The sequence below is a fragment of the Camelus dromedarius genome, chromosome 14, assembly GCF_036321535.1.
Source record: "Camelus dromedarius isolate mCamDro1 chromosome 14, mCamDro1.pat, whole genome shotgun sequence".
NCBI classification, from domain to species: domain Eukaryota; kingdom Metazoa; phylum Chordata; class Mammalia; order Artiodactyla; family Camelidae; genus Camelus; species Camelus dromedarius.
In genome coordinates this window covers 51,864,354-51,877,703 of record NC_087449.1, presented here as the reverse complement: position 1 = coordinate 51,877,703, position 13,350 = coordinate 51,864,354, and the positions used below count along the sequence as shown (strand labels likewise).

Sequence of the window (13,350 nt, the reverse complement as noted above, 5' to 3'; positions counted from 1 at the left end):
CATGTTCATAGAAGCATTATATGTAGTAGCACAAAATTGGAAACATCCATATGTCAATTAACAGAATAGATAAGTACATTGTGCTACTATGATGTACAACAGAGAAAATAAGCCAGTTACATTCAGCATCAGGAATGGATCTGGCATAATCTAATGTGATCCCATCAAAGCATGGAAGAACACAAACAGTATAATTCCATCCTTATGGTTACAGGGGGGTGGGGGTGAGGAGGGATAAATTAGGAGTTTGGGATTTGCAGATACTAACTGCTATATATAAAATAGATAAACAACAAGGACCTACTGTTTAGCACAGGGAACTGTATTCAATATCTTGTAATAACCTATAATGATAAAGAATATGAAAAAGAATATATATATAACTGAATCAATATGCTGTACACCAGAAGCCAACACAACATAAATCAACTATACTTCAATAAAAAATTCCATTCATGTAAAGTTCAAATTTGGGAAAAATTATATTAAATAAGCATACATATCACTATTTTAAAAATACCCAAAAAATGACTATCACAAAGTCAGGATAATGATTACTTTAAAGGAGAGGGAGGCTACAATTGTAACTGGAGAAGGACACATAGGTAGACTTTAGGACATGAGCAGTGTTTTGTTTCTTGATCTGGGGAAAGGGTAAAAATTTTTAAAAACCCACAATGTTCCTCTGGGTGGGTAGAATTTTTAATTTTTCTTTATTTTGCTTGTCTTTTTAACTATTGCTATTATAAAAAGGGAAGGCTTTTCAAAAATAGGAAAAGATTGCTCCTTTAACACTTTTTCTTAGTTTGTTGTTAAATTACAAAAGTAATGCATACATTAGACTGATTTTTGAAGTTAGTTTGCCACTTCAGTACCTAATAATGCTTTAAATGTCCATTTTAAAAAAATCTTCACACATTCTGAAAATTTGTTTCCTTGCAGGTTTTCAACTCTTTCCTTTAATCCACCTCCCTCCAAATTTTAAAATAGATTATCATTATTATTTTTATTCCTATCTCCTACCCATGTTCTCTCCACCCTATTTAGTATGGTTTCTGTTCTGAACCCAAATTGGAATGCAGATTTGCTTTCAACTACTTTACACCCGTTTCCTAGTCGAGACATTGCCAGAGCCCTGTGTCATCTTACAGATCTTGTTGGAGCCAAGGGATGTTGCCTCTAGGAAGCGTGTGTGTGTGTGTGTGTGTGTGTGTGTGTGTGTCTCATGTTTCTGGATAACAGCAGCAATAATGCCATCTGCTTTCCAGGCGGAGGAGAGGCAACGAGAGGAACAGCTGGTCTCATTTGACAGGTAAAGGAGTTATTCTGAGGTGGATGGTTGAGATGGGATTTTATACTTTATACTTACTTTTAATTTTAAAAATCAATTTAAAAAAGGGGGGGGGGAGGAAAAATAAAGGCAGCCATGGGGTAGGTAACTCATAATCCACCAAATAAAAAAGTCAAAACTGTGGGCTTTTCTAAGATCTTTGAATTGTGAAAGGAATAATTTCAAGGTGAATAAGACACTTTCAAGAAATCTCTGATGTCTATGTATTGGAGAGAGAGTTTGGCTCAGTAGGAATAAGTATAAATCCTCTAATCTACAGATTAGGAGGCCTAAATAACTTTTCTTGTAATTCAGATTTAAGTTCTTCAAACTTCTTGGGTCTCTATTTACTCATCTCTAAAGTGCAGGCAACCTATCCTTCTAGGAGTATTAGAAGAAAAAGCAAACAATTTGTAGCTGAACTCCATCTACCTTCTTAACTTCTCCAAACTGAATTAACTAATTCCACAGAAATGTATTGATGGTATTAATTCAGAATGTAAAATGTTTCACTATAGATATGTATATATCTCCCCCTACTATACTATGAGCACCTCAAAGGCCAGGGGTACTTACTCATTTTTGTATCTCCAGCATATGGAGGAAGTTCTTTAAATATTGTGGAGATGGTGTGTGATTTATGTATACTGTTGGAAAAATGCTTAATACTGGATTTTCAAAGTATTTTATCATGTGCCTTTTCTTCTACATATGGTATCTGAAAAGAAGAGTTATAACATTTCATTAGCTTTTTACTTTGGTTTTCTGTTAAGAGACATTTGACCTGAAGTATAACCTCAAGGAGGTTCCTAAAAACCAGGAGATGTCATTCTGTTGGACTAATTGGCAAAGCACTGACAGGTCACTTAGCTTGCTCTCTCCACCTATTTGGTACCCAAGATACCAACACAGCTTACACTTTGAGAGGGCCCTGGAAGAGAATGTGCCTGTATACTCTGCTGACTTCAAATCTCTGCCCGCTTCTAGTCTAGCAAGTCCTTGTAGGATTGCAGAGTGTGCCCCGAATGGAAACAGGATGGAGTCCCAGCTCTCATAATTCTGCTTCCTCTCAGTTTTGCCCATGAAAGCTGAGACTTTGTTTTCTTGGTGTTACCAGCTCTTTGCCTCTGGGTATGGAAATGTGGGTCTCAGGAACTTGTATTGATACCAGAAGAGTTGGAGCTCTGGTAATGTCTTTGGATGAGCTCTGCTGGCAGTAGAGATGTTGCAGATGTGTCCTAGATGCACCTTAGAGAGGAGGAATCAATTAATGTGCTTGTCTCCCTGCAGCCATGAGGAGTGGAACCAGATGCAGAGCCAGGAGGATGAGGTGGCCATCACGGAACAGGATCTGGAACTTATTAAAGAGAGGGAAACGGCAATTCGGCAGCTGGAGGTGAGAGCCAGGTCATGTTTTTTTTTGTTAGACTCAGTATATCCACACTCTCTAATCCACCTGGTTTTTCTCTCAGTGATTATGAAAAAGGATGAAATGACTTGTGTGGTTTGCATATTATGTCTCAATGTAATCGTAGTAAATTTTAGCTACTCTTGTGATGGTATTGGCCACGGTGCCTGAGAATACCTGAATCCTTTCCTCAATTGCCAAATCTTATGTGGTCTCCATGAGAATATGCATAGAGAACAGTGCAAAGCAAACAAATACTTTGTTGCTCATTAAGACTTTGTCTCCAAACCTCTAGGTTAGGTAGGGCTCTATGGAGTGCCCTTTGCTTAGTCTGAATAGCCCAGAATAAAGGCAGGCCAAAAGATTTTCTCCATTCATGTGCACCCCAAAGTCTGCTCCCAAGCTGTGGATATCACTTCAGTGGGTCAGAGAAATAGGAACAGTTTTTAAGGTGGGGGTTGAGGGAGAGGTCTCGAGCCCTTTCCTACCTGAGCTTCCAAATTTAATATTGCACCGTGACCAGTAAAATATCCTTAAACCTGAGAACTGTTCTCCTCCATGGAGACAGAAGACTGTCATCCCTGGGGGCAGTGGGGAGAGGAGGGTTGTAGAGAGGAGAAGCTTTGGGCTTCTCCTTGACCTTCATCTGAATCCTGAATGAACTTTAGAATCACTTGGAGATTTTCTTTTTAATGCCCCAGCTCTCCTCCTCCACCCACCAATGATTAGTTTGGACTATGTAATTTTTCTATTTTTCTCAGTTAAAAATGGGCAGATGTCCACAAGAGGCCCTGGGCATGGGCATTTTTTTTTAAAACAAATTTCCCAGGTGATTATAATGTGCAGTCAAGCATGAGATCTGCTGCCCTAGAGCCCACCAGTGTCTGTTTTTAGATGGGACAGTTCATTCTCAAGTTTGATTATTTTATTGCCTTCAAAGATGTCATGTCTTTTCTCTTTTTCACCTATTGCTACTAATCATCTACTTGGTCCTTTAACATCAGAAATACTGTTATAGCAGGGAGTGGAGTGAGACATATGGAGCTAAGGAGAAGACTGTGAGGTAGTGGATGTCAGGAAAGTAATGGGTGTTCACATTTAACAGAAGGCCAGGTTCCTTGGCCAGGACAGGATTTTCATATCCAATCATTTCCTATATCTAACAAACCAACCCTGTTCTATAGGCAAAACAACACACTCCTGTGTGTCTCTTCTACTCTCACACTACACTTCCGACACGTCTAGCCGCCAAATGTGTGGGTTTTTTCCACATCGAGGAGTTCTGCCACACCATCTGGATATCCCACAATTTAGCTCAGTTCTCACACTGTCTCCCTGGAGTTAGTTATCATGAGATTCCACGGGATAAGTTTCAATCCCTCTAGACTGGCCCCCTCCCCACCACTTCAGATGCCAGTCGCAGGTAGTCACCTCTGCTTCTGACTGACTAACAGGCTATAAATTGGAGGTTCTCATGACCCCCTCCTTGGGTTTGATTAATTTGCTAGAGTGGCTCACAGAAAGGAAAATAGTTTACTCACTAGATTACCAGTTTATTATAAAAGGATACAACCCAGGAACAGCCAGATGAAAGAGATGCATAGGGCAAGGTATGTGGGAAAGTGTGCAGAGCTCCCATGCCCTCTCCAACCAAGCTCTCTGAACCTGTCATTTAGGGTTTTTATGGAACCTCTGTTACATGAGCATGATTGATTAAATCATTGGCTATCTGTGACTGGTTTAGCTTCTCTCCTCCCCAGAGGTTAGGGTTGGAGCTGAAAGTTCCAAATGTGTAATCATATGGTTGGTTTCCCTGGCAACCAGCCCCTATCCTTAGGGGTTTTCCAAAAATCAAGTCATTAACACAAACCCAGAAGTGGTTGAATGTAGCTTGTTATGAATAACAAAAGACATCTTTATCTCTTTTATCACTTAGAAAATTTCAAGGGTTTTAGGAGCTCTGTACTAGGAATGGGACAAAGGCCAAATGTATATTTCTTATTATGAATCACAATATGACACCTGTGTTATAGCCAAGCGGGGCTGTTTGCTCTTTAACCCAGTTAACCTTTCTTTTTATATGACTTCTCTTTTGCTTGAAGCACAACTCAAGTCCTGTCTCCTCTGCCATAGTCTTCCTCCTCTGCTCAACATTTATTAGTCATTTTCCGTATAACCCCCTTTCTTCTTATTTATCTTATTGTGTACTGATCCCTCTACCCCTCAGTTAGCTATCAAGCCCTTTTATATTCACAAGCAACTAGCAGATTGTCCCAACTAAGTAGACTCCTAGTGAGTAACTGAGGTGCTGGCAAGAATCATTCTTGCCAAGTTATGACTAGGAAGTCACTGCTTTGAAGGCATCATTTTTTATTGTACTCTGAAAGGCAGTGCATTGCATTTGAAAGAACATGGCCTTTGGGGGTATAATCCTAGCTGCAGTGCTTAGTTTCCTCACTGATCAGCTGTGTGACAAGTTACAGAACCTCTCTGAGCCTCATTATCCTCAGAGATACTTATTTCATAGAGTTACTGAATGATTCATTCAAGTGTCAAGGAGGCATAATGAAATGTAACATAATGAAAACACTATGAACTTTTAATGTTCAGTTTTGCCACTTGCTAGCTGTGAGACCTTGAAACAAATCATTAAACCTCTTTGAGCCTTGGTTTTCTCTTCTGTAGATTGGGGATAATGCATGTCTCAGTGGGTTGTCATGAGGACCAGTTAAGTAATAGCTATCATGAAGAATTTATTGCACAGTTCTAAGAACTTTGAACATATTAATTTATTTAGTACTTCTGAAAACCCTATGCTCTGGATACTCTCATTGTCCACATTTTAGAGGGGAGGTCCAAAGAAGTTCTTAATTTAAGGTTGTACAAGACTGGAGGATTAACAGTCCTTTGTAGGTGACAGCCAGGCTCTAAGAGCCTGTGCTTTTAATTACTTATCTGGGATAGTACTTGGTACATAGTAGTCATTTAGTAAATGTTAATAATTATCTTTATTTTCACTTCCTATTTGCAGAGAAAGCATGATTTTTAAGTTTTTAAAACACATGTGTTATGTTAGTAGCCAAAACTTCAGATAAATAGAGGAAATTAATCTTCTAACATGTTGCTTACTGTTAATTGTTTTTTTGTGTGTTCCTTAGGCTGACATTTTGGATGTCAATCAGATATTTAAAGATTTGGCCATGATGATCCATGATCAAGGTGATCTAATTGGTATGTATTGTTGAACATAAAGGTGAGTTGATAGTATTTGTGGGCAAAGAAGTTAGGAAGATGTGTCTTAGGAATTTAGGAATACCATTTTTAAATTATTAAATTCATTTTCTTAGCAATTTTTCTGTGTTCTCAAATGTGGAGTTTAAATGAGGCTTCCATGATAAAAGGGAACCCTCCTACACTGTTGGTGGGAATGTAAATTGGTGCAGCCACTATGGAAAACAGTATGGAGATTCCTTAAAAAACTAAAAACAGAGTTACCACATGATCCAGCAATCCCACTCCTGGGCATATATCTGGAGAAAATTCTAATTCAAAAAGATATATGCACCCCCATGTTCATAGCAGCACTATTTACAATAGCCAAGACATGGAAGCAACCTAAATGTCCATCGACAGACAAATGGATAAAGAAGATATGGTACACACACACACACACAATGGACTACTACTCAGCCATTAAAAAAGAATGAAATAATGCCATTAGCAGCAACATGGATGGACCCAGAGATTATCAGATTATCATACTAAGTAAAGTAAGTCCGATAGAGAAAGACAAATATCATATGATATCACTTTTATGTGGAATCTAAAAAATGATACGAATGAACTTATTTACAAAACAGAAAGAGACTCACAGACATAGAAAACAAACTTTTGGTTACCAAAGAGGAAAGGGTTGGGGGTGATAAATTAGGAGTTTGGGATTAGCAGATACAAACTACTATATGTAAAACAAATAAACAAGGATCTACTGTAGAGACAGGGAACTATATTCAATATCTTGTAATAAACTATTACTGGAATAGTTTGGAAACTAATGGAAAAGAATCTGAAAAAATGAGGTTTCCATGAATAGTCAGCTCCATTCAGTTGCTAGCCTCTTGGCAAGTCTTTGGCTGTTTAGGGAAATAGCTGTCAGCTTTCCGGATTTTATCTCCAGAAACTGGCACAATTATGGGATTAGTAAGTCTTTTTTTAAAGCTTTTTATTTGGAAATAATTTCAAGTTTATAAAAAGTTGCAACAATGAAAATAATAAGGAATTCCTTAGTAACCTTTACCCTGATTTACCCCTGTTAACATTCTACCACATTTGTTTTTTATTTGTGCTCACTCTTTCTCTCTCTCTATGTATATACCTGATTTTTTCTGAACCACTTGTGGGTGAGTTGCATACTTTGTAACCCTCTACCCGTAAACACTTCAGTGTTTGTTTCCAAAGAATAGGGCTATTCTCTTACGGGGTTAGTTAAGTTTTGATTTCATGGCTGGATAGTTGGAATGGTGGTGGTGAACCCAGGATCCATAGCATCAGAATTCTGTTCAGTTTGCAGTCTTGAAACATCTGAGTGTGGTAAAACATCCACTGCCCTTCTCTTTTTGCAGACAGCATAGAAGCCAATGTGGAAAGCTCAGAGGTGCATGTAGAAAGAGCCACTGATCAATTACAGCGAGCCGCTTACTATCAGGTAAAAGCAGGTACCAAATAAAGTCACCCTGTGCTGCAGACTTTACAGGCTGTCAGAGTACACTGACACATTGAGAACAGCTGCAGCCTTTTGCTCTGGCTTAATAAGCTGGAGGCAGGTAGTCATAATTGCAGTCCCAGTTCCATTTTTAGTATTTTCCTTTGCAGAGATATCTGCAAAAAGGCATCAGACCTTGAATAAACTGACATAAAAACGCCTCTTAGCGACAAAGCTAATTCAGTAAGCTAGCATGATACCTAATCTGGTATAAGGCTAATTTTATAACCTAGACAGCTAAAATTTATTTTAATTAGGATAGTAATAGGAACAAAGTAGGACTTTGCAGATACTTTATGTTGACTGTTGCCACAGAGGATGGACACAGAAACAACTCTGACTGCTGTTTATCCATGAATTAATAGGGGCTTATAATTTGGGGGTTATTTCTCTGTGAGTAAATAGGGTTTAATTGTTCTACTTTCTGTAAAGTGATATTTTTCTACATATCAGTTGAAACTCAGGTTTTATGACTTTTATCTGGGTTTTTATCCCAGTGTACAAATATTGTGAATGAAGTCCTTCTCATTCTCCTCAATTTGGTGTTGTATGGGTTTTTAGAAATAAATAGCATTCAGTCATTTACCATGTTTCTAAGTTAGCTGCATTTTACCTGGGAATGTACTTAAAGGAATTTGTGTTTAATAATAGTGTTTCTTTTTAAAAACTGGGTGATGACTTTAGTATTCAACAGCAAAGGAGCAATTAAGTAAATTATATATATCCACTCAGTGTTGTGTTATGTGGGAATTAAAAGAGATGTTTATGAAGAGTTTATAAAAACAAAATTTTTATGGTAAAATATTAAGTGAGCAAAACATCATACAGAAGGAAATACAAAAATGTCAGCAGTTTTATCTGTAGGTGATAATTTTCTCTTCTGTTTGCCTGTATTTTTTACAGTAAACATTTTATAATAGGTATAAAACCTTTATTAAAATACACATGTACAAATAACTTATTTTGTTGCAAATAATGCCTATCAACATAGGTATAAATAGTTCTTTGCAAAATTGGATTTGGGAGCCTGGAATTAGAACTTGTGCTGCTGCGTAGCCTAGTAACTTCAGATTTTGGGATGGTCTCCATGTAGTCATGGATCGAGTTGATTCTGAATTACCAGGAGGCAGATTTATGAAGCACTCTTGGAGCCTTAGCTATACATTTTTTTTTACTTGTTTCATGAGTGTCTTCTTTACATATTTCTCTCCTCAGAAGAAATCTCGGAAGAAGATCTGTATCCTGGTGCTTGTCCTGTCAGTGATTATTGTAATCTTGGGACTTACTTTGTGGCTAGTTAATAAATGAAGTCATTGCCTCAGAGCCTTCTCCCGCTGAGCTGTTTTCCAGGGCAAGTGCTTATTGGAATCTTGCCAGAACAAACTGATCACAAGAAGAGAGAATACACCAGAACGTCCTGTAACAATTTAGTTAGAAACTAACTACTAACTAGTCCTTGGAATTAGTGACCTGTGGGGACAGTATTTATCAATTTATGTATACATTTTATTGATTTCTCAAATTAAGAATTAATTTATGTGGATTTTGCTTCCTCTTGTATTCTGATTGCCTTCATCCCAAGTGTTTATTGAAAATTCCATTCTAGATATTCTTGTTTTGGCAGGTGACACTACAGTCTTGTAATACTGTCTTTTTATGTGTATACAGGATTTACCTTTTTACTAGCAACTGAGATAGAATGACTTTCTGGCACCCAGCACATTGGAGTTTGTCAGAAACTGTATAATAAGCCAGCAATTTTTATTATTTAACATTTTAATTTGAATTTCTAGGAAGCCTGTTCCCTATCTACTTTGAAAGATTTTGGCAATGTATTTAACTAGAGAGTATAAAACTGCACATGTGATTCAGATTAAATGCGAAGTAACCATGTGAGCTGGCCAGTTGTTAGCATACATGTTAATCTGGCTTTAAAGTTTATTATCTGCTAGTGTCATCTACCGCAGTTCATCTATATAGACACTAAACCATCTTGTTTACCTTTTGAAGAGGTTAATTTAATTAACATTACTCTACTCTGTGGGGTCCCTCTCCCACATACCTGTATAGAAGGGGAGAATTAGACAAAGCATGCTTTTGGGAAGCAAATAGAAATTGTTTGGAATGATTTAATCTTTTTGATGTTGTTGCTCAGTTATGGTTCTACATTCCTGCTGAATGATGAATGTTGCTGTCAAAGGCTGCCCCCTATCCTAATAAAGGTTGCTGGGCATTTGATGGCAGGAAGATTTTAAAAGCTAGACTGAAGTTGGTTTAAAATTTAGTCCTGTGAACCTGGCAATAAAGCAAAGCAGAGGTTCTTTTTTGTAAATAATACTTGTTTGAAATAGTGATGTTAGACGTACCCTAATTTATGAATAAGAGATTAATCTCTTCACACATAGTTTTAGACAAAAAATGTTTCAATAAAAGGTTGTTGTCTTGTAATATAAATGTTGTCCACTCCCCTTTTTCACAGGTGTAGAGGAGTTAAAGGGAATGTAATTTCTTTACGCTCTCATATAAACGTGAATTGGGCCAGCAATTTCAGTTCATCCTTCAGTGAATTAGAGGATTTGGCTACCCTGGATATATTTATATTTATTTCTTCCACTCCTTTTAACGTTACTTAATCTCCTTTTACTAAACTAATGTGAACAGCAGGGAAACAAGGACTAAATGCATAAGTTTCTTTGCACTCTTGCATCATTCCACCCACTTAATACAAATAAACATTTTAAAAGCTTTTGTAGTAAGTTTTTATGAGTTAACATCCTAATGCAGTAGATATTGGGTAATGTGCTGCCAGAGAAAAAATGGAGACCTGCAAGAAGACTGGAGATCAGGTGAGGATTGGTTTGGGAGTGGATAGGTGCTGCAGTAGTCCTTTCCTTGAAGAATAGGAAGGAGCTATTGGGGTGTCACAGTGGCCCAAGCAGCAGCTTCAGAGCTAATTCCTTGGTTCTACAATCGCTGCCCCTTCAGTTCCGAATTACAGCTGGACCTGAATACATCATTTATAACATTCCAGGCTAGAAAAAAGTCTTCATTGTAAAAAAACTATTTCAATTTGGGTGAAGTGAAGCCACATAGTTCTGTTCTATACTACTGTGTAATCCAGTGGTGGTGGTAATAGTAGTAATGAGTAGCAAATATGACCTTGGCCTAGAATTTGAATGGCCTAGAATTTGTAGTAGTGCCCAAGAGGTTCTGCTAAGTGGTCCTAATAAACCTGTTCACAGAATCCCTCTTATCTGTGCTGTGTCCACCTTTAGGGGCACTGTGGTTTAGAGCAGTGGTTCTTAGCCATGGCTTCACACTAGAAACTAAAAAAATACTGATACCTAGGTGCCCCTGCCACAAGATTCTAATTTAGTTAGTTTGGATTATAGCCTGGGTATAGGGACTTTTAAAAGCTCCAGTTAATTCTCATGTGTAACCATGGTTGAAAACCATTGGTTTGGAGGTCAAAAAACTAGACTTGGGTATAGAAGGCCTGGAGAATCTTAGTTCTGTCATTAACTTGCTGTAGGTGTTTGGACAAGTTATTTAACCCACAGGCCCCAAGTTTTCTCAATAGCTCTCTTATAGGTATAAAATTCTCTGACTATAAGGATCACAGGGGTTTGGTCTGAACATAAAAATTCTATGTTCCTTTCCTTTTCTCTTTCCCCCTTTCTCCTTCCTTTATGGAATATTCTCTCTTCAAGTGAATTAAAACAGTAATACTGTCATATAGGGTAAAGTAGAAATGTCACGCTGGTCACTTCCTCTGGGAATGTTCCAGAACAAGAACTTGCTAACTGCTAGACTGATGCTCCCTAGGAAGGTTTTGTTTTGTTTTGCTAAAGTGTGGTGAAACACTGCCTCATACCATTGGACAAAAATATCAAAATGAAATTACACTTCAGTCAGTGCAAAGTAAAACACCCCGAGCCTCCTCCACTCATTCCCCTCTTGCTCTATGTTCAGAGGCAGTCCTCAGTCATGGGGATGAAGCTTTTGATTTCAGTCACTAAATGCAGACCAGAACCCAACTCAGATTTCATTCTATTCTGTTTCCTAGGGCTAGGAATGACCTGCTTTTCTAAGCATGTTTAGCGTATCCCTAGGTTTCAAATGATTTTTTAGTATTGCTTTCCAGCACTGTGAAATACAACTACTTTAGAATCTCCATTTAGCCAGGAAATAGCTTGAAAAGTTTTGATTCCAACCCTTGATCCTGTTTTTAGGCCAACTGAGTAGTTCATTTTTAATATTTACCCAAAATGAAATTTGATTGACAATATAGTACTTAATTTTTAAAAGATAAACTTGAAATAGTAGGATTTCTAATGTGACTCTGATTAAGGACTAAGTTTTTACAGTCCATGGAGAAATGAGAACAATAATGTAGTTGGCTTTTTAAAGTACCACTTTGAATCTGAGGTAAGGGCCTTCTGACTTTTTAAAGATTATAAAAATGAAAAGTTGGTGATGTTAGATGGCAGCCTTCATTTTTAAATCTCCTTAGTTTGCAAAGTAAAAGTTGACACCCCTATAGTATTTTTATTTTCCTGGTCTATGATATCTCTAATGTCTGAACCACTCATCTAGACAAGTCCCATCACTTTACAACTGAAGAAGCTGAGGCCAGGAATGGCAGTCTACTACTACAGGAATTTAAAGGCTTGAGAAAGTGCTCTGCATGTGAATGGTCATTTGTTGGGTAATATTGGAGCCCTTACTACAAGCAATTTACTACACTAAATGTTTTACTTTTTACATTTATTTTCTTACACCCACAAAACCGTCTAGGAGATGTATTTTTCTTGTCCTGTTTTTATGGATTAGGAAACTGAGGCATAGTAAGTAAGTGATGAGGCCAAGGGCACACAGTTTAGGAGCAGCAGATCCAGAATTTGATCTCAAGCATGCAGACTTAAAACCATACGTTTGAGACATTATACACTGTCTCTATTCATCACTGATACAAACTATCCTGCTCACCACCTCTTTCACGAAGCTTCCTTTAAAAATCTGGAGCAGTGGCAATTTCTACTCAATTTTCATGACCATCTTTTCTTTCCTCAGCACCTTGTAACTTTTCATTCACCATCCTGCTAAATGAAGTCACTTGCTTGTACTGTCTATACACAAACATACAATTTTTTTCAGTGTCTCCATTTGACCACTCATATATCAAAGATGTTCTCAGTTTTTTTTTTTTTACATCAGTATGCTCCTAATGTCTTTGTTCTATTCTAAGGAAGTCTCGAAGTCTAAGAAATTAAATCTTAGTTGAGGTACCAAAATCCAAAGGCTAGCCCATCAATCTTAACATTTCAAAAGGTTCGTGTCCTAGACTGCTGTCCTCCAGTTTGCTGATCTCTACTGACATCACTATTGCCCAAACAAAGAGCATTTTGATTTATAAGGCCTAGGTAAGTGTAAGGTGCCCTTACATCAGAGGCCAGTGTGAATATCAGCTGTGCTGCAAACAGGGAATATGGCCAGGGAGTAAAGAATTATAAGGGTAAGAATATAGCTTTAGGTTTCTTGGGTGTATATTCAGCACTAGAAGGGATAAAATAGTGGACCACACACAGAAGCCGAGGAATTGAAAGGCAAAGTTGACATAAGATGTTAGCAGGTCACTGATAGTTAGAAATGGCTTCAACACCACCTCATGAAAATGGCATGGAACCTCAAAGGCCTGCACCATCTCTGTAGATAAAAGTACCTTGCTCTTCTATTACACTCAAAACACTTGAGACTATTGAATTCCTTCTGAAGAATCAAGTTCTTGGGAGGATATAGTTCAGCGGTAGAGTGCATGCCTAGCTTGCACGAGGTCCTGGGTTCAATTCC

General features: G+C 37.8%; 1 protein-coding gene across 1 annotated transcript in view; it reads left to right on the top strand.

Moving 5' to 3' along the window:
- Window positions 1-10,246, top strand: part of STX12 (syntaxin 12) — a 32,259-nt gene extending 22,013 nt beyond the window's left edge. Inside the window, exons 5-9 of the mRNA XM_031464476.2 lie at window positions 1,269-1,312; window positions 2,621-2,726; window positions 5,897-5,969; window positions 7,361-7,443; window positions 8,716-10,246. Coding sequence (XP_031320336.1) covers window positions 1,269-1,312; window positions 2,621-2,726; window positions 5,897-5,969; window positions 7,361-7,443; window positions 8,716-8,808 — 399 coding nt within the window. The 3' untranslated portion in view covers window positions 8,809-10,246. The remainder of the gene's footprint in view (window positions 1-1,268; window positions 1,313-2,620; window positions 2,727-5,896; window positions 5,970-7,360; window positions 7,444-8,715) is intronic.
- Window positions 10,247-13,350: the final 3,104 nt, after the last annotated feature.